Source organism: Schistocerca cancellata, chromosome 1, assembly GCF_023864275.1.
Source record: "Schistocerca cancellata isolate TAMUIC-IGC-003103 chromosome 1, iqSchCanc2.1, whole genome shotgun sequence".
Lineage (NCBI taxonomy): Eukaryota > Metazoa > Arthropoda > Insecta > Orthoptera > Acrididae > Schistocerca > Schistocerca cancellata.
Window position 1 is genome coordinate 1,037,123,410 of NC_064626.1, and position 21,394 is coordinate 1,037,144,803.

General features: G+C 38.5%; 1 protein-coding gene across 1 annotated transcript in view; it reads right to left on the minus strand.

The window, feature by feature from the left end:
* Window positions 1–9,962: 9,962 nt before the first annotated feature.
* The window catches only part of LOC126089962 (solute carrier organic anion transporter family member 74D), a 161,871-nt gene continuing 150,439 nt past the window's right edge, over window positions 9,963–21,394 (minus strand). Inside the window, exons 12-13 of the mRNA XM_049906950.1 lie at window positions 14,565–14,666; window positions 9,963–11,053 (exon numbers count right to left, since the gene is read on the minus strand). Coding sequence (XP_049762907.1) covers window positions 10,938–11,053; window positions 14,565–14,666 — 218 coding nt within the window. The 3' untranslated portion in view covers window positions 9,963–10,937. The remainder of the gene's footprint in view (window positions 11,054–14,564; window positions 14,667–21,394) is intronic.

Genomic DNA, 21,394 nt, shown 5'->3' on the forward strand with positions numbered 1-21,394 from the left:
CTATGTATTTTATTTTTCCAACTTATCTATACCCCTACTCTCTCCCCTCTCCCTGCCTCACCTATCTATCATGTATGTATATTGCACTTAGCTTTTCTACTCTTGTCTCCTGCATGGGGGTCCCACCCCCTACAGTAATTCCCTGACCTGGAACTCTGAACAACATTCATAGAGCTCTTCCCATTTCCTAAACCACACCCGTTCTTTTCCTTCCCTCTTTCTTTCACTTCAACTCTTCTGCCAGAAGAAGGAGCCAATGGTTGTGAAAGCTTGCATATTTTTGTATCTTTTATGTGTGTTTTCTCCTCCTCCTGTTCTGTTGCTGCTTGGTGAGTAAACTTTTATTCGATTGTATGATTAATATTTTCTTTGCAGAATTGTATAATCAAAACATCATTGTGCAGTAGGGGTAAAAAGAATGAGGTTGCAGCATTGTTAATACTAGTCTCCTTTTGGCTGACCCCTTGAGGTGTTCTCTTGATTCCTTAAATTACTTCAGTCAAATGCTGAGATGTTCTGTATAAAAGGCATTGATCTGTCTCACCCTTGTGAAAATAGACCTGTGTGTAAATAACGGCATGTTCTGTTTATTCATCTTAACTGGTGATACCATGGCTTGTCCAGTTCCACTGTCAAAATGATCCACAGATAAATATACCAGCTACTACTACTAATACATTGGTATAAAAAAATTAAGAAAGTGCACCTGTTACTTGCAAATTGTAGACTATTGTTAGTGCATAAACAATTAACTGAAGCTTTTTCATGCAAATGGTCATACTGAGCAATACAATAATATCATTTGAAGTGAGTTATTATTATTTTTGTGTTTGGGTAAACATAACAACACAGCCAAACAAGGGGAAAGGAGAGAGGTTTTCGTAGAGAGAGTTCAAAATAAATGATTTTCTTATAGTTACCTGTTTATTTTATTTTTATTCGGTTGGTTGTTGTCAGTGGTAGATGTTTCAGAATGGACTCCCAATGAAAGGAAACAAGGTAGATCAATGAGACAGGGAAGAATTAAACTAACACTGGAAACAATAATGTAATAATGAACCTGAGACTAATCTTTAGAAAGTCTTTGGAGTGAATTGAATTAGGAAATGGCAGCAGGATACCATAATAACTTCTCATTATATGTTTTTATGATAATTTAAAATGGTTGGGATGTGTAAGGATTGTGTTTTTGTATGTACAAAGAGACTAGTGGGTCTCACTTGGAAGCTGAAATTGCTTAGTTGATTGAAGAATTATTTTTCCTCCATCTTGTTCTCTTACAGTTACTATATTTCCCACAAATGTAAAGGACCTGGTTTCCCTTTTGGTTTGTATTTCCTTATTATTATTGAGCGTATTTCGAGACCCATTCTTTGCAGCTGCTCCTTCCACTTCCTCTTGTATTCTTCTGACTTTAAGCTTGTGACCCAAAGGCTTGTGAAGAAGACAGTAGTAGAAAATCTTGAGGAGATAGCCTGTAACCAGCTTTTGTTGATACATTGGTACTTTATGTTGTTACCCGAAAAAGAGGCATTACTTGCAGACAAGCACAGTGAAAAGAATACTGGAAATGTATAAGTTTTCAGACAAAGTTCTTCCACAGAAAACATCCACAAATTCAGATGACGATGACGACAACAACAACAATTACTACTGCTGCTGGTACTACTTCATACTACTACTACTACTACTACTACTACTACTACTCATATAGGCATGGTTATTGTCTCCGGCTGCTAGGTTCTGACTGTGACTGCATTTGATGTGGTCAGCAAACTGCTGGGGAGAGTGGTGAGTGTAATGACATGGCATGGAGTGGGAGGGGGAAGGGATAGCAGGGTAGGGGAGGTAGAAGTTGCTAGTGCTGCCTGTGGGAACTTGCTGCCCAACATGATGTCCTTCTCTTTAATGATTGCTTCACAGCCTGTGCCATCAGGATTCTTCCCACCACCACCACCTTTTCTGAATTGAAAAGGTGGGAACTTTCTCTACAACATATCCTTTGTTTCAATAACCCTCCTGCTGATCCTCTATGGGAAACTTTATCATTAGATTCCCTAAGCAAGCAACTTTTCATCTCTGGTACTATTAAGAGGTATAGTATTCTCAAACAGCTTTATGAATGGTTTTGTAGGCTATGTTGTTATGTTATAGAATATTTACTTGCAAAACTTTCTTAATACTGGACAAGAAATGCCTTTCCCTGTTCGAAAAATAGAGTGGCAATGTTAAGAGACTCATTTTAAGTGTGTTATGACTACATTCTTTTTAACCAAATTCCATATTGCACTTTGTCTTCCACCCATCTTCCTATCTATAAGAACATTACTTATTGTTAGGTGATAGAAAAAGTGGGCAGAGCACCTCAGTATTTCAATTTACCTGAAATTTGAGTACTAGGTGTGGGCACTAGTGACCCAGTGACTAAAGTTTACACAACATATGTCTGCACACACATTCTCCTGAAGGGTATCAGCTACAGGCTAAATGTTACCTCAGAAAGTGATCCTTCTTTCTCTTTAGCCACCTCAATAGAGTTATCTCTCCCTCTGTCCGTCTCCAGCAGCCACCACACTTCTGTAATGAACACAGTTTATCCCAGCTCTTTAACCATACACAAACAAACCCACTGCTTCCTAGAGCAATGGCTGGTCACCATGAAAACCAGCCACAATACACTGTCCAGAATCTCTTTAAGATCTTTGCAGCTCCTGACATACCTGTCGTGTTGGGTTTACATTCAGGCTTAAGTCAAAATTTAGTTATGCTGCCCCAGTGAAATATCCACTTTCTTTTCACACAATACCAAGTGGCAGTGTTATTTCACTATTCAGTTTCAAAAACCTTCACATAACAAACCTAACAAATCTTGTTTCAAATAGTTCTGCCTGTGATCCCAGATTGATCCACCACAATTCCCACAAAACCACCCTGTACAAGTATCCGAAGAGTTCCTGACATTGCTTAGCCATCTTTCCTCAAGTCCCCATAACAGGACTGTTCTAACCATTGTAGAATTCCAAACTCTTCATCACTCAGAATCGCAGTGGACTAGTGACATTCGTCCTGTTGCTGGTGAGACCTTATCTTACAAAGGGAAAACCTGGTGTGGAACAGTTCGCTTAATTTACCAACTGAAGCGCAACCACAGTCCAGTCATTTATGTTAGTATTACAACCACCAAGTTGTGAAGAAGGATGATGAAACACGTACAGTGTGTGTATGCTTGGCAACAGTAGTCTGTTGCAGAGCATGGTATGTAACATAATAATCTTGATTTTTGGTGCATATTGTATGTGTACCATCAGGATTCTCCTCGCTGATACTAGTTCCTCAGAATTTAATGGATAGTAAACTGCTCTACCTGTATTTGCCTCTCATCTTCCATGAGGCCACAGTTGATAATTTTTCTGGTCCAGTTCCTTTTATTTGTCATTAATTTTTGTTTCATTAATTTTTTCCTCCTCACAATTTTTCTAGCATTAAACTACACACTTTTTTTAGGGGCATGCATAACACATTTGCTTTTATGTCTGACTGACCAAATATTCTCTCTTGCTTCTGTGTTCTCTGTTTTTCATGGTTTTCAAATTTGTAGTTCTTTTGAGAGGAGGAGGAAGGGGGGGGGGGGAACATGGGTCTTCTGAGTAGTTTGATGAAACCCATAACGATTTTCTACTTGCGTCAGTCTCTTCATCTTAAAGAAGTGCCTACATCAATGCCCTCAATTATTTACTCCTCATATTCCAATATCTTTGTTCCCCTATAATTCTTGTCCTCTTCGGCTCTCTTTAGAGGCATTGTTTCCTGAGATTCTGTCATTTTGTCCCATCTTCTAATCAGCGTTTCCCACACAAACCTTTTCTTCATAGTTCCACAGACAAACTCTTCAATGTATTATCTTATCAGTTCACATAATTTTCAGCACCTTCTGTTACTCTGTACTTCAGATGCTTCAGTTCTTTTCTTTTCTGGTTTCTATAGAGCTCATGACTCACTTATGTACAACACTGTGCTCCATACCTAGATTCTAAGAAGTTTCTTCTTCAGATTACGGCCTATGTTTTATACTAGTAGATGTCTTCTGTGATGAATATGCTCTTTGTCTGTGGTAGTCTGCTTATCATATCCTCCGTGCTGTATCTGTTGTGTGTTACTTTGCTTCTAAAGTAGCAGAATTCCTTCAGTTTGTCTACCTTATGGTCCCTAAAATAGATGTTAAGTTTATCAGTTATCTCATTTCTACTATTTCTCAGTATTTTCATCGTAATTTTGGTTTACTCTCAATCCATATTCTGAGCTTGGTAGATTGTTCATTGCATTCAGTAGGTCCTTTCTGAATTTCTCATAGGATAGCATTGGCACCTGTGAATCTAATGATTTATGCCCTTACAAACTGAATTTTAATCCCACTCCTGAACCTTTTCTTTATTTCCTTAATCTTCTTCAGTATAAATATTCAAATATACAGGACAAAGACTACATAGATGGAAATATAGAGGGAGAAAACTACATTTACACCTTATACTCTTTTTAATCTGATAATTGCTCTTTTGGCCTTCTGTTCTTATTGTTCCCTATGGTTTTAGCAAATGTTTTATATTACCCATCTTTCTCTAGAGCATATACCACCTATTTTCTGATAATTTCAAACATTTTGCATCACTTTACATTTTCAAATGCTTGTCAAGTACTGCCAATCATCTTTTTTTCTTCTCACCCTACACAGTAAGTCTTCCTTGACTTGAGATCCCAAATGAATTCTCCTGTATTCTTAATTTTTATCAGTCTCTCTTCTTCCAAAATTTTCCTCTCCTCACCAAGCAGTCGCCATGGGTTTCAAAAGCTTGCAATTTTGTATGTCTCGATATCTCTCTATCTTCTGCCATTTGATAGGTAGACCTTGTCTATTTATTTCACAAATATTTTCTCAAGATCAGTTAAGTAGTGTGACTGTGTTTGTTTATCATACCAGATACTTTTTATTCTGTAGTCAGTACCAGGTGTGGTGGCTCAGTAGTAAAACACTGGATTCGTATGTGGGAGAATGGTGGTTTGAATTCCAGCCTGGCAATTCAGTTTTAGGTTTTCACTTGCTTCCCTAATACATTTAAGGCAAATGCTGAGGCAGTTCAACTTTAAAAGACACATCTCATTTCCTTCCCTATCCTCAACCAATCAGAGCTTGCACTTGATCTCCAATGACCTTGTAATCATCAGGAGATTAAACAGTAATCTTCCTTTTTATTCTGTGATCAGCATAGCTTTATGTTTGTTACATAAAGTAAGTTGAAATATTATTAAAAACAGTATTTTAATTGAGTCTAACTTAAATTTGCTACAGATAAGCAGTAGGACTTTAATGATGGTTTGCCTGCTGAACAAGGTGGTGCAATGGTTGAGACACTGGACTTGTATTTAGGAGGGATGGGTTTCAGATTCCTATCTGGCAGTTTCCTTGTTTAGGTTCTCAGCAGTTTCCATAGACAACATCATAACAACAAGATAAAGATTTACACATTGCACGTAACTCACTAATTGAAAGCAGAACAAAATACCGGGTGATCAAAAAGTCAGTATAAATTTGAAAACTGAATAAATCACGGAATAATGTAGTTAGAGAGGTACAAATTGACACACATCCTTGAAATGACATGGGGTTTTATTAGAACCAAAAAAATACAAAAGTTCAAAAAATGTTCGACAGATGGCGCTTCATCTGATCAAAATAGCATTAATTAGCATAACAAAGTAAGACAAAGCAAAGATGATGTTTTTTCAGGAAATGCTCAATATGTCCACCATCATTACTCAACAATTGCTGTAGTCGAGGAATAATGTGAACAGCACTGTAAAGCATGTCCGGAGTTATGGTGAGGCATTGGCATCGGATGTTGTCTTTCAGCATCCCTAGAGATGTCGGTCGATCACGATACACTTGCAACTTCAGGTAACCCCAAAGCCAATAATCGCACGGACTGAGGTCTGGGGACCTGGGAGGCCAAGCTTGATGAAAGTGGGGGCTGAGCACACGATTATCACCAAACGACGCCCAAGAGATCTTTCACGCATCTAGCAATATGGGGTGGAGCGCCATCCTGCGTAAACATCGTACATTCCAGCAGGTGTTTATCAGCCAGGCTGGAGATGATGCGATTCTGTAACATATCGGTGTACCTCTCACCTGTCACGGTAGCAGTTACAAAACCAGAATCACGCATTTCCTCAAGGAAAAAAGGCTCGATAATGGTAGATGTCGTAAATCCAACCCATACCGTGACTTTCTTATCGTGCAATGGAGATTCCACGACAGCTCTAGGATTTTCAGTATCCCAAACTCTGCAGTTGTGGGCGTTGACAGACCCTCGGAGCGTGAAATGAGCTTCGTCGGTCCTCAACATGTTACTCAACCAATCGTCATCTTCCGCCGTCTTTTAAAACGCCCACACCGCAGATGCCCTCCGCTTCACTAAATCGCCAGGTAACAGTTCATGATGCTGATGGATTTTGTACAGATAGCATCGGAGGGTACGCCTAAGTGCCAACCAAACTGTAGTGTATGGAATGCCAGTGCAACATGTGACGGCACGAGCACTGACTTCCCCGTGCATAGATGAACCTGCTACAGTCTCCATTTCTTCCTGAACTGTCTCAGCAGCACTACACCTTGTGCTCAGTCGGCCACTACGGGGTCTATCGTCTAAACAACCCATGGCTTCGAACTTCGAAATCATTCTCGCCACAGCTGCATTTGTCAACGGACCTGTACCCTTTCGAATACCCTTCCTATGGTGATAGGATCGTAATGCTGAACTAGCATATTCCCCATTCTGATAATACAGCTTCACTAAAAGCACCTTTTCAGGTAACGTCAACATGCTGCGACTGCTGGTGCATCTGATTCTCTTTCTCATTACAGCTCCTTTTATACACGATTGTCATGCGCAGTCACTGATGTTTTGCTGTCCAGTGCCATCTGTCGGACATTTTATGAACTTTGTTTTTTGTTTTTTGGTTCTAATAAAACCCCATGTCATTCCAAGCATGTGTGTCAATTTTTACCTCTGTATCTACATTATTCCATGGTTTATTAAGTTTTTAAATTTATACTGACTTTTTGATCACCTGGTATATGACTAACCAGGTGTATTACTGATTCCCTATCACATCAAGATGAAACTTTATGCAGAATGAAACGAAGAACTATGATTCAAGAGTGTGACAATTATAGAAAGCTTTTAGTACACTGAGGTGACAAAAGTCATGAGACACCTCCTGATATCATGTGATATCATGTCGGACTTCCTTTTGCCAGGCATAGTGCAGCAACTTAACATGGCAGGGGTTCAACAAGTCTCCTGTAAAAATATTGAGGCATAATACTTTCTATAGCTGTACATAATTGCGAAGGTGTTGCTGGTGCAGGATCCTGTGCATAAACTGACCTCATGATTATATCCCATAAATGTTTGATGCATGGACAAATCATTCAGTCAAATTGTCCAGAAATTTCTTCAAATGAACTGCAAACAATTGTGGCTTGGCGACACGTATTGTCACCCATAAAAATTCCATCATTGTTTGGGAACATGAAGTCCATGAATGGGTAGCCTAACATAATCTTTTCCAGACAGTGTTTGGTTCAGTTGGACCAGAGGACTTAGTCCATTCCATGTAAATCTAGCCCACACTGTTATGGAATCACCATTAGCTTTTACAGTGCCCTGCTGACCATTTGGGTTCATAGCTTTGTGGGGTCTGCACCACACTCGAACCCTACCATCAGCTGTTACCAACTGAAACTGGGACTCATCTGAGCAGGCCACCGTTTTCAAGACGTCTAGCATACAACCGATATGGTCACAAGCCCAGGAGAGTTGCTGCAAGTGATGTTGTGCTATTAGCAAAGACACTTCCTTTGGTTGTCTGCTACCATAGCCCAATAATGCCAGATTTTGCCACATGCCCTTACGGATAAATTCGTCGTAAGTCCCACATTGATTTTTGTGGTTAGTTCACATAGTGTTGCTTGTCTGTTAGCACTGACAACCCAATACAAATAGTGCTGCTCTTGGTCATGAAGCAAAGGCTGTTGGCCACTGTTTTGTCCATGGTGAGAGGTAATGCCTGAAATTTGGTATTCTTGGTACACTCTTGACATTGTGGATCTCAAAATATTGAATTCCCTGACGATTTTTGAAATGAAATGTCCTGTGCATCTAGTTTCAACTAACTTTCCACATTCAAAGTCTATTTATTCCTGTTGTGTGGTTATAATCACGTTGAAAACCCTTTCACATGAATCACCAGAGTACAGATGACAGCTCCACCAGTTTATTTATTTGTGGAGTAAAAATCTGTAGTGAGAACACCATTATCAGCATGCCGAGTTTGCAAACTGTAATGTTTTGAGATAGTCCCTCTTCAGTCTATTTTACAGTGACAGCTATGTACATGTGAGATGCTATCATGATGACAGCAAGTCTGCATTGTAGTGATGCTTAGTAGACATATGTTGAGGGTGATGCATGGAAGTACCATCGGTTACAGCATGCGATCTAGACCACTAAATACTGAGGATAGTCTGAACAGCACCTGTTGTAACTCTGAGGTTTTACAACTTGTGACACTTTTGCCTTTTCAGACAACTTAACATAACAAATTTCAGCAGAGCAGCACCCAGTCCCACATGGTGAGGAATGTGCAAGCCTTAATGGAAGCAGGTGCTACCATTAGAGAATGAGTTTTTCACTCTGCAATGGGGTGTGCACTGATCTGAAACTGTCCTGACAGACTAAAACTGTGTGCCAGACTGAGACTCTAACTTGGGACCTTTGCCGTTCATGGGCAGGTTCTCTGCCATCTGAGCTATTGAACCATGTCTCATGACCAGTCCTCATGGCTTTACTTCCACCGGTACCTCATCTCCTACCTTCCGAAATAAATCTCCTGTTTACCAAAGGCGAAGGTCCTGAGTTTGAATCATGGTCTGGCACACAGTGTTAATCTGTCAGGAGCATTATTTCCATTGTTTACATTTTGCGTAACGTTTCTCTCATCAAATGTGTCTCAGGCATGGTTGTTACTATTTCACGATGAGCCTTCAGCAACACCCGTTGATGCTTTGAGGATTTGCATACAAATAATGTGAAGGAAGTTTCTCTCGGAACGTACCCAGGTCCTCTTTAATTTCATGCCACGGTGTATAGTGTCTCTGCAACATACCAGATTCCCAAAAGACAAAGCTCACATACAAATCTGTAATCTTAATCGTATGAGTACTGTCATCTACCTAATTTGTGTTGTAATATTTATTTCAGTCATATGTGTATGTCTTGGTTTAGCACTTCCCACAATATTGTTAGTTTGTGTCAATGGTTTACCACAAGTTGTTGCAGCTGAATAAAAAATTTTCAGTTTGCAGGAAACACAAGTGTAGCTCAGAGATATGTGAAATGTAAATTAAATAAAGTAGCGAATAGAGTTGTAGATGACATTAATGTATGCCTCATGGAGAACAGATTGACAGATTCATTTCATTGCAAGAAAGTGCGGTGCATGTAGTTTTACACAAAGACCTATGTTGAAAGTGATATTTTATGATTACAAAATGATTCACACAAGCAGAGGTTGGAACATTCAAAATTCGTAGGAAATATCACATACATTATTTTCACAAAGATGCAGAGCACTGCTGTTGTCACAAAGGCTATTTGTAGTCTAGAAAAGGGTGATCAGAATTATTTGCAGTGTCAGTTGAAATTTATGTTGTCTGTCATTATCGTTTCACTGATATCTAGCTCGACCGCCTTTGTACATACAGTCTCTCATCAGATTTGTGTTTAATTAAATCACTCATTCAAAAAGAACTTTAATATTCACTCAGTGAAACTAGATAAAAAACAAAAAACATTTAGATAATATTTGAATAACAACTGTACTAAAACTGGTTGCATCTACAATATGAAAACCATACCATGTAAACTGTCACAGGGAGAATAAAAAATCAATGAGTCAATCAATTGTTTTCCAGCATAATTGAAAAATGGGAGTATTATAATCAGATTTTGAAATCTAAGTCGTACATTCCTTTTACTCTGTTAAAGAGTTGAGGTAGTGTTGATTATTTCATTGTAATGTATTGCTCATACGTGTATATATCACATGTCTGCTTGTGTGTACTTTCACTTTTTTAAACACAGTCTCATGTAACTCTGTGATTGTTGTGACCATTGTTGACTAAAGCATTTATGGCTGCTTTATTAAGTCTGAATTGTAAATTGAATCAGCCTGTGATACCTAATTGTTAAAAAGAATATTTTCACTTTGAGATATTTATTTAAGTTTTCTCATACGCATGGCAGAGCTCGAAGAATCTCATCTTCTGTAACTGAAGATGAGACAGTTTCATAATATTGTGAAGTAAACAATGTAAAAGGCACATCTGGAACACAGTTACAATACTGGAACTGTCCAGAGTGCTGTCAGTACTTGGCATTTTATCTGATAGGAAAACTCTGCTAGTTTTATGCTTTCCTTATTACTGATTTTTTTGTACTGATACAGTTCATAATGTTACTATAGGCATTTGCGTGTTGTCATCATTTACACAACACAAAAACAATTTTTATGTAAACAAAGATATTTTACAAGGAAATAAATATGCTAAGTGCTTATAAACAACATTTTACAATACTGTACAAGAAAGTTGTTTGAGAAGTCCACAAACTGATCCTATTCCATAGTCACTCTCCTTATGATAATACTGACTTGTCTTGATAAGACATTAAATATATGAAATAAGCTTATTTCACACTGCCACCTCAAAGCTCTTTGTACTGTTGTGTGAAAATCACATTCTTACTGTATCCTTTAGTTCAAGCAAATGTCCTCTCTGTGCTGAGCATATCACTTTATCACTGTCACTCACTGACTGGTTAACTTTTAAGCTGTTGCTTCTTTGTCTCCTGTATTTCTTCAGGATCATAGAACTCCATATTACGACCAAGGTAACACACCACAGCATCCAGAATGACACCCATAATGGTTATTACTGAAAAGAAAGAAATTTTTACATATATTATGCATTCATTACTTGAGGATAAATTGAAATAAATTTTTAACATTAAATCTCTTTAACAAAAATACAGCAAAAGGTATTGATGTTGAAAGCACATTAGTGTTTGTAGCTTATGTTGTATGGCAGACGTTATTGCAACTAGAATATCTAATGAGGCCTGAAATCAGAAGTGAAATTCACTTTTTAAAAAATATTCTGTTGTGTAAAGCAATAATTGTTTTCATTGAAACCTGTAATGAAATTGTCTTGGCCAAAATACACAATTACTTCACACTGCTGCTGGTTACAGAAACCACCAACTGTTGCAGAACATAGGAAACATTCCAGAAACTGTGATGCTTTGTGATAAAAGTATACTGATAAAGACCCAAATGCATCCATACTAGTCACAATCAGGAGAACAGTGGAACAGTTCAAAATTGCTTGACAGTGAACAACATACAGAAACTCACATTTTGCAATTCCAAACAACTAAAAATGACTTACAGGTACCAGAAGCAGAGATCAATGGGTACACACTAACGTGAAGTGGTATCCAGATGGATAACAAACTGAGAAGGCACTGTTACTTACATTGTTAATAAAATCTCTGATTTTAGTCTTGACTGTATTGTAATTAAAAAAAAAATGTATCTTGCAAGGTTATTCACTCAAGCCTGTTAAATCTGAATGCTTAGTAGCTGGGTCTCAATAGTTCCAAAATATTCCATAAACATTTTTTCCAACCAAGTAGCAAGCTATTTCCACTTGAAAGATCTTTTTTATTGTAGAAGAGGATTTGTGAGCAAATAACTCATTACTTGTTATTCAGTCAGTGCCTTTTTAATTTAGAAATATATGAGCTGCATAAATTGTGTTAATAAAATAGAGGAAAAATGTAAGAAAGCAGGTTCTGCATTTCACATTCTGATGATATAGGCTGGAAGTAATTGGTAAGGAAAAGTATGAGAAAACAGAGCACGTAATGTATGCTTGGAATTCCTAGGATGTCACTGAAGATTTATCCATTCCATTGTTTGTTGTCCTCCGAGGCTGTGGATTGTATAATTTTGAGAAATACAGCAACCAGCTACTTTTTTAATGTACTTTTGTTTATGCCACTGCACATTTTAGGCTTTCACCCATCTTCAGTTGGTGTAATACGTATTTCAATCTTCAGTTAGAATGTTATTAAAACACCAACAGTAATTTGGATGTTGCAGGTGGCTTTCTACTCTGCTTGTTGTTGTTCTGATTTTCTTAATTATAATCACGGCACAAACACTTTTCATATGTATGTTTCACAAAAAAGTGCAGTATTTGCCATGCTGCCCACTGAAGAAATGCTGATGTTACGTTTTTGAAATACTGTGTTCTCTCAAACTCTGAACAATTCTCTAAAAAAATATCACTCAAAATATTTCATTTTTTCAGTTTATTGTGTTTTATCACTACTTTTAACTAACTGTGCTATTCTTGGAATTTCGTGCACTGTTGGCACTTGGCAGCTGAGAAATAGTTACACACTCCTTGAAGCAGTGCACCTTGATAAACAGATTGTCTGTAGTGTTTTGCATGTACATTAAGCTGTCAGGTACTTAGAGCATTTTTGAAACAGTGTAAGGTTTTCATTACGTGTGTTGCTAAGGGAGTAATATGTCCTTACCTTCTTTCTGATCTGAGGAACAGCTTGGCCATAGAGTTGTATAAGGGGTGAAATCATGTATTGGATTCCAAATTAAACTTAGCTTTTTAACATATTGACTGGCTCTAGAATATTTCTCAAGTGTGTGCGGCCCGTACCAGATAGGACTAACAGGGGGTATTGAACATATGCAGAGAAGGGCAGCACAAGTGGTAGTAGCTTTGTTTAATCCATGGGAGAGTGTCACAGGGGTGCTAAAGGAACTTGAGCGGAAGACTCTTGAAGATAGGTGTAAACTATCCTGAGAAAGTCTGTCAACAAAATTTCAAGAACCAGCTTCAAATGATTACTCCAGGAATCTACTACGACTTTCTACAAATTGCTCACTTAGGGATCATGATGATAAGAGGCATTCAAACAATCACTCTTCCCACACTCCATATGTGAATGGACCAGCAAGAACCCTGATAACTAGTACAGTGGGATGTACCCTCTTCCATGCATGCCACAGTGGTTTGCAGGGTATAGACGTAGATATAAAACTTTCCAGGGGCCAAAGTCACATTATTAGAGAAATGTAGAAAACATTAACTGAACAGTAAACCACTTTATTATTAATGTTTTATTTAACAGTATAAGGTGTAGATTCATAAAATAGAAATGTATGAGGCTTTTTAAAGGGTACTCATGAACAGATTCAAAGGCAAGAGACAGAAAGCTAGGACAGACTTCGTTTCAGTTTCAGTCCTTAGTGCCTCATTCCATTGACCTTATCACTTACGGTAATGTTAAGAAAAATACCATACAAAAGGATCATTTTATATGCTTCAAAAGGTCCTGCAGCTGTGAAATATAATTGTGCTTTGAAGTTGTAGAATTATTTATGAAAACAGGAAAAATCTATATGATGATTGTACCTATCCTTTAGAGGGAAAAAATATTAGTTATTAGACAGATGCAGTACTAGTAGATGGGAACAATGGCAGGAGGGTGTCCACAATGAGGAAATCAAAGAAAAACTGGGAATGATCTCTATAGATGTAGCAGTCAGGGCGAACAGGCTTAGATGGTGGGGTCATGTTACACGCATGGGAGAAGCAAGGTTACCTAAGAGACTCATGGATTCAGCAGTAGAGGGTAGGAGGAGTTGGGGCAAACCGAGGAGAAGGTACCTGGATTCGGTGAAGAATTATTTTGAAGTAATAGGTTTAACATCAGAAGAGGCACCAATGTTAGCACTGAACAGGGGATCATGGAGGAACTGTATAAGGGGGGCTATGCTCCAGACTGAACGCTGAAAGGCATAATCAGTCTTAAATGATGATGATGATGATGATGATGAGACAGATGCAGTTATCTTTCACAAGAAGGATTGAGAAGACATCATTCCCATAAAGTGGAGTGTATTGGTAATTATCTATCAAATATGTTGGCACATCCCCTTCAATTACAGGCAAGACCATTTATGGATGAAGTATTATGATATATCAGAGTTGCTGCAACTTTTGTTGACACTAATTCCATAGTTATATGTTGTTCGGCATATCTTTTAGTTGTACAAGCCTTATGAACATCTGTTTCATTCTGTCCTTCAACTGCCTCTATCCCTTTCCCAGTCCTTTTCTCCTGCTTTTATTCTCTTCCCCGTCCCCTCCCCCCTCCCAATAACTTGCTGTTTAGTTTTCCCTGCCTCTTATTCTACTTCTGGTTCTTTTAAATGCAGAAGTGCACTAAATTGTTTTCCTGAATATATCCACTTAATTTTGGCTCTTTGTTAGATTAATTTGAGGGAAAGTAACATAATCCGTGACATTGCACCAAAGCAATTATATAAATAAGAGAATGAAGTTTTGTACATACCTGCAGCAGTTCCATTTATGTAATGTCTGAACTTGTCTTGATCATAGAGCCAGCAATTTCCTCTTTTCCCACAGCTTATGTCCCATTCAAGGCAGGAAGAATCTGTAAAATTCAAATATACTGGTATCAAGTGATTCTGTGATTATAAGATTATTCTATGATAATATGTAGCCATTAGTGGAAATGTGGTTCATGGTGTGGGTTCCTGTTGTCATGTCCTAGTTCATGAACCATGGGCAATGTATGAGTGGCCAAGTAAGTGGTCCCGACAGTCGGGATACCAGTTACTTTGGAATAAGGCTGGGCATCTCGGACATATTCTGTCATGGTCACCTTTGTGCTCATATGGCAAAGACTACCAAATCCACCGGTTAGTCCCTCAGCCGTTAGGGGTAAAACCCAATGGGACTCGGGGCAAGTAAGGCTAGCAACCTGCTTCCCTGGTACTTTAAATATGATGCTGGCAACAATCAGAGCAAAATGCCTCGGACCTTTGGAGGTGACGGAGTCCCACCTCTAACTGACAAACCAGGGACTCCTAAGATACGACTTGGCAAACAAATGGTAATGAGATGGGGAGCTATTAATATCAATGGGGGCTACTCTGGGAAGAAGGTAGAGCTGGCAGAGGCTGCAAGTAAGATGGGGCTGGACGTTTTAGCTGTTAGTGACATTCGGGTAAGGGGTGAGAAAGAAGAGGAAGTGGGAGAATACAAGGTCTACCTGTCAGGAGTCAAAGCAGGGATAGCACAATGGGGTGTAGGGCTTTACATCAGGAAAGAAATGGAACCCGGCGTAGTTGCAATAAGGTATGTAAACGAACGACTGATGTGGATAGATTTGACAGTGTCTAGCAAGAAAATTAGGATTGTGTCAGTATATTCGCATTGTGAAGGGACAGATCAAGATAAGATGGATAGTTTTTATGAGGCACTCAGTGATGTAGTTGTTAGAGTAAAGGACAAGGACAGTGTTCTGCTCATGGGTGATTTTAACGCCAGGATTGGAAATCGAACAGAAGGGTATGAAAAGGTTATGGGTAAATTTGGAGAGGATATGGAGGCCAACAGGAACAGGAAACAACTCTTGGATTTCTGTGCCAGTATGGGCTTAGTAATCACAAACTCCTTTTTTAAACATAAGAACATTCACCGGTATACTTGGGAAGGCAGGGGAACCAGATCTGTCATTGACTATATAATAACAGATCAGGAATTCAGGAAGGCAGTGAGGGACACACGTGTATTCAGGGGACTCTTTGATGACACTGATCATTATTTAATCTGCAGTGAAATTGGGATTGTGAGGCCGAAAGTGCAGGAGGTCAGGTCCATATGTAGGAGGATAAGAGTGGAGAAACTTCAGGATAAGGAAATCAGGCACAAGTACATAACAATGATCTCAGAAAGGTACCAGTTAGTTGGATGTAGTCAATTACAGTCATTGGAAAAGGAATGGACAAGGTACAGGGACACAGTACTAGAAGTGGCTAAAGAATGTCTTGGAACAGTAGTGTGTAAAAGTAGGATGAAGCAAACAGCTTGGTGGAATGATACAGTCAAGGCAGCCTGTAAAAGGAAAAAGAAGGCGTATCAAAAATGGCTACATACCAGAACCCAGGTAGACAGAGAAAGTTATGTTGAAGAAAGAAACAAAGCCAAACAGATAATTGCAGCATCCAAGAAGAAATCGTGGGAAGACTTTGGAAACAGGTTGGAGACTATGGGTCAAGCTGCTGGAAAACCATTCTGGAGTGTAATTAGCAGTCTTCGAAAGGGAGGTAAGAAGAAAATGACAAGTATTTTGGACAGGTCAGGAAAACTGCTGGTGAATCCTGTGGATGCCTTGGGTAGATGGAGGGAATATTTTGAAGAGTTGCTCAATGTAGGCGAAAATGGGATCAGTAATGTTTCAGATTTTGAAGTAGAATGGGATAGGAATGATGATGGAAATAGGATCACATTTGAGGAAGTGGAAAAAATGGTCAATAGATTGCAGTGCAATAAAGCGGCTGGGGTGGATGAAATTAAGTCGGAACTCATCAAATACAGTGGAATGTCAGGTCTTAAATGGCTACACAGGATAATTGAAATGGCCTGGGAGTCGGGACAGGTTCCATCAAACTGGACAAAAGCAGTAATCACACCAATCTTTAAACATGGAAACAGAAAAGATTGTAACAACTACTGAGGTATCTCTTTAATCAGCGTTGTGGGTAAAATCTTCTCAGGTATTGTTGAAAGGAAAGTGCGAGTATTAGTTGAGGACCAATTGGATGAAAATCAGTGTGGGTTTAGGCCTCTTAGAGGTTGTCAGGACCAGATCTTTAGCTTACGGCAAATAATGGAGAAGTGTTATGAGTGGAACAGGGAATTGTATCTATGCTTTATAGATCTAGAAAAGGCATATGACCTGGTTCCTAGGAGGAAGCTATTGTCTGTTCTACAAGATTATGGAATAGGAGGCAAACTTTTGCAAGCAATTTAAGGTCTTTACATGGATAGTCAGGCAGCAGTTAGAGTTGACGGTAAATTGAGTTCATGGTTCAGAGTAGTTTCAGGGGTAAGACAAGGCTGCAACCTGTCTCCACTGTTGTTCATATTATTTGTGGATCATATGTTGAAAACAATAGACTGACTGGGTGAGATTAAGATATGTGAACACAAAATAAGCAGTCTTGCATATGCGGATGACTTAGTTGTGATGGCAGATTCGATTGAAAGTTTGCAAAGTAATATTTCAGAGCTAGATCAGAAATGTAAGGGCTATGGTATGAAGATTAGCATCTCCAAAACGAAAGTAATGTCAGTGGGAAAGAAATATAAATGGATTGAGTGCCAAATAGGAGGAACACAGTTAGAACAGGTGGACGGTTTCAAGTACTTAGGATGCATATTCTCACAGGATGGCAACATAGTGAAAGAACTGGAAGCGAGGTGTAACAAAGCAAATGCAGTGAGCGCTCAGCTACGATCTACTCTCTTCTGTAAGAAGGAAGTCAGTACCAAGACTAAGTTATCTGTGCACCGTTCAATCTTTCGACCAACTTTGTTGTATGGGAGTGAAAGCTGGGTGGATTCAGGTTACCGTTACCTTATCAACAAGGTTGAGGTTACGGATATGAAAGTAGCTAGGATGATTGCAGGTACTAGTAGATGGGAACAATGGCAGGAGGGTGTCCACAATGAGGAAATCAAAGAAAAACTGGGAATGAACTATATAGATGTAGCAGTCAGGGCAAACAGGCTTAGATGGTGGGGTCATGTTACACGCATGGGAGAAGCAAGGTTACCCAAGAAACTCATGGATTCAGCAGTAGAGGGTAGGAGGAGTCGGGACAGACCGAGGAGAAGGTACCTGGATTCGGTTAAGAATGATTTTGAAGTAATAGGTTTAACATCAGAAGAGGCATCAATGTTAGCACTAAATAGGGGATCATGGAGGAACTGTATAAGGGGGGCTATGCTCCAGACTGAACGCTGAAAGGCATAATCAGTCTTAAATGATGATGATGATGATGATGATGATTAGTGAAAATTCTCATTCATTAACATCTACGTTGTTGTGAACACTGTGCAACTATATATACTCTGGATGTGGTTTAGCTTGTTTAAGGATGCATTATCTTAGGAATCAAAAGCAAACAAAAATGAGTGGAACAGCACAAATACAAGGTGAACATTAACAAAACTGTCAAACTGCAGGGGAAAGCTTCCTGACTGGAAATTGAGGAAAAAAGGTCCCATGAACATGTGTCTGGAAATTCTTTATTGCCATGGTAGAGCATGCTGACGAATGAAAGTTCCTCTGACCATGTGCCGGGTATTCCTTGTGTGTTGTAGGCTGTGTGATTGATGCAGTGTACTATCAGCAGCAGAATGATCCAATATTCCTGCCAGAGACATGACAAGATGGTGTTGTGACGGCCAAGCAGATGAAAGTGGTTGAGAGGGAGCACGGCTACACCAAATCGGGTTCCCTTGCAGTCACCAACTACTTCACACAACATTTCAAGCCCTTTATGGGCATTAATGTGACCATGGGTCCTTTGAGATAGACGAACATGCAGGAAAGCGGTGGACTGTGCGTACACTAGTTTTAGAGGACCGTGTTCTACATGATATTGAGATGAATCCTCTTACACTCTCTAGGCAACTGGCCCACCAACATGATGTAAGCCAAAGTATGATTATGTGTATCCTGCATGACAACTGCCACTTTGAACATCTGTTGTGATGTGGACGCAATGCAGCTCTGTACTTCTTTCCAGTATGATTTGTTGTCGTTGCATGCATGCTGTCCACTTCTCGACACATTTTCATTGGAGCTTTCTTCCTCAATTTTCAGTCAAGAATTTGTCCCTGCACTTTGTCTGTTTTATTAATGTTCACCCTGTATACCTTATAAAAAATTGGATGGCAACAATGACAAAATGTTTTGTACTAGGAGTGACAGTGCAAGAAAGTAGCAGAAATGAATACAGTTACAGAAAATACCCAAAAGAGCCTATGCCAAAAAAGCCTATTAATTAAGTGAAGATTATATGCTAATTACTTAATTAGGTTGATAGGCTCAGAAACAAAATTGAAATTATCACTGTGCTTTTGTTCAATGTCCTTTCTTGGACACACACACACACACACACACACACACACACACACACACACACACCCTTCAGCAGTGTGCTTCCATTCTTAATTAATGTTGAATGAAATGTGGTGTTACTGTGATACACAGTGTGTATCATGTAGATTTTCACTTTCAAATTTTTTGTTGTTGTCATCTGAATCCTTTTTTAAATTCTGCTGTATACAGTATGAAAATGACTGATGTAATTACAAACATGAGTTTCATAAATATCCAAGGTGAGAGCTTCAGTGTGAGGCAAAACACAATGTTTTATTGGTTCTTAGAATCGTTGCTTCCTATGTTTTCAGTCAAATATGGTGTATGCATGAAAAATCTTGCAACTGAAGGATTGCATGAAGTTGCAGTAATAAAATGTGCTACCTTTATAATGAATGGAGTGATTATTTAATTGAGAATTTTCGCAATTATCTGTATCAATACTCTGCAAGTTACCTTACTTTTGGTACCACTACCATCCTACCCCCTACCTCTTCAATACTTGTTCCATTCATGAATGGTCCATGTGAAGAATAATTGTTGGTAAGCCTCACTAATTTCTCTGATTTTGTCACTGTGGTCATTTTGTGAGATGTATCTGTTAGAGAGTAAAATGTTGCTTGTCTCTTATTGGAATGCATGCTCTTAGAATTTCAACAGCAACCACTTTATGATACTCTACAACTCTTTTGTAGTGTCTGCTGGTAGGTTCTGTTGATCATATCCGTAACTCTCTCATGACTACTAAACGATCCTGTGTCCTGACATCCTGATTTAAGTTTTCTATGTTTTCCCTAAATAACTTAAGGTAAATGCCGGGATTTGTCCTTTGAAAGGGCACTGCCTCTTTCCTTCTCCATTACACCATAATCCAAGCTTGTGCTTCAATCTTTAATGACTTTGTTGTCGACAAGTTGTTCAACACTATTATCCTCCTCCTCCTAAATGATCCTGTGATTAAATGTGTGACTCTTCATCTGTTCTATTAATTCAACAAGGTAAAGTGCACAGACTGATGAGCATTAAAATATCAGACAGTGCAGCTTTCAGATTACTTATTATTGGTATGCACAAGCTTAGAAATGTCTGAAGCTTGTTATGAAATTAAAACAGAGAATGTGTTTATATAGCCATTATTTGGGTGAGATAATAGCAGCTTAAGTGTCATGTTATATTTTTTGGTTATTCTTGCTGTAATTACAAGTGAATGTATATGGTGAAACTCAGTACTGTGATACAGATTGCCGCCTTTAAAAAACAAAATGATGATCTGCATTTCTTGTCAGATGTTCAGTTGGATATAATCACCGACACTGCATGAATTTTTGGCAACAAGTATTTCCAACTAGAGAAAAGATTTCAAGAAGCAGTACTTTGTACTTCATTGCCCAAGCTATCTGACTTGTTGGGATAGCAAATTATGTATTACAAGATCTATTTTTGTTCTGTACGGTATCTGCTAGACACTGAGCTTTTATCATTGCCTTTACTTTCAGCTGTGTGTTTTATTTGATACAGTTGTCCTCTGTCATATATATTATATATGCAAAATATTTAATATCATAGATGAAAGTTTTCCTGGAAGAAATTTGCCTGCGTCCATTTTTTTCTATTTTTTGCATGGAGCTTCAATTGCTACACATTCACTGCTTTGTCATTTCTAAATTTCAAGGGTAGTTAGCCACTGTACCCATTCAGTTTTAACAATGACGCTTTCACTACATGGCTCTTTGCTACATCTAAGGTTTGATAGTACTTTTTTACTTTAAATATTTTTGGTTCCTTTCTGACCCCCTTGATCATAACACGCTGATCATGAAAATACAGTGTCTTAACATAGGAAATTGATGAGAGATACATTCTCTGCTAAACTGTTAGTGAAACATTAGCCTAGCATGAAAACTTACATAATATTTAGTTAAGTCAGGATTTTAATTTTGTCTGTTTGGAGACAGTAGAAAAGAAATGTCAGTCAAAAAGTGCTTCATGATAATTTATCCAATTAATGAATGGTTTTGAAATGCCTCTATCAGCAGAGAAAATTGTAAATAGTGTGTGTAAAACAATTAATAACTAGTTTTATGCAAATGGAATATTTCATTAATGACAGAAGTTGTAATAAAGTAACAATAATAGTTATAATAAAGCACCACACATGATGAATTTTCACTCTGCAGCAGGCTGAACACTGATTTGAAACTTCC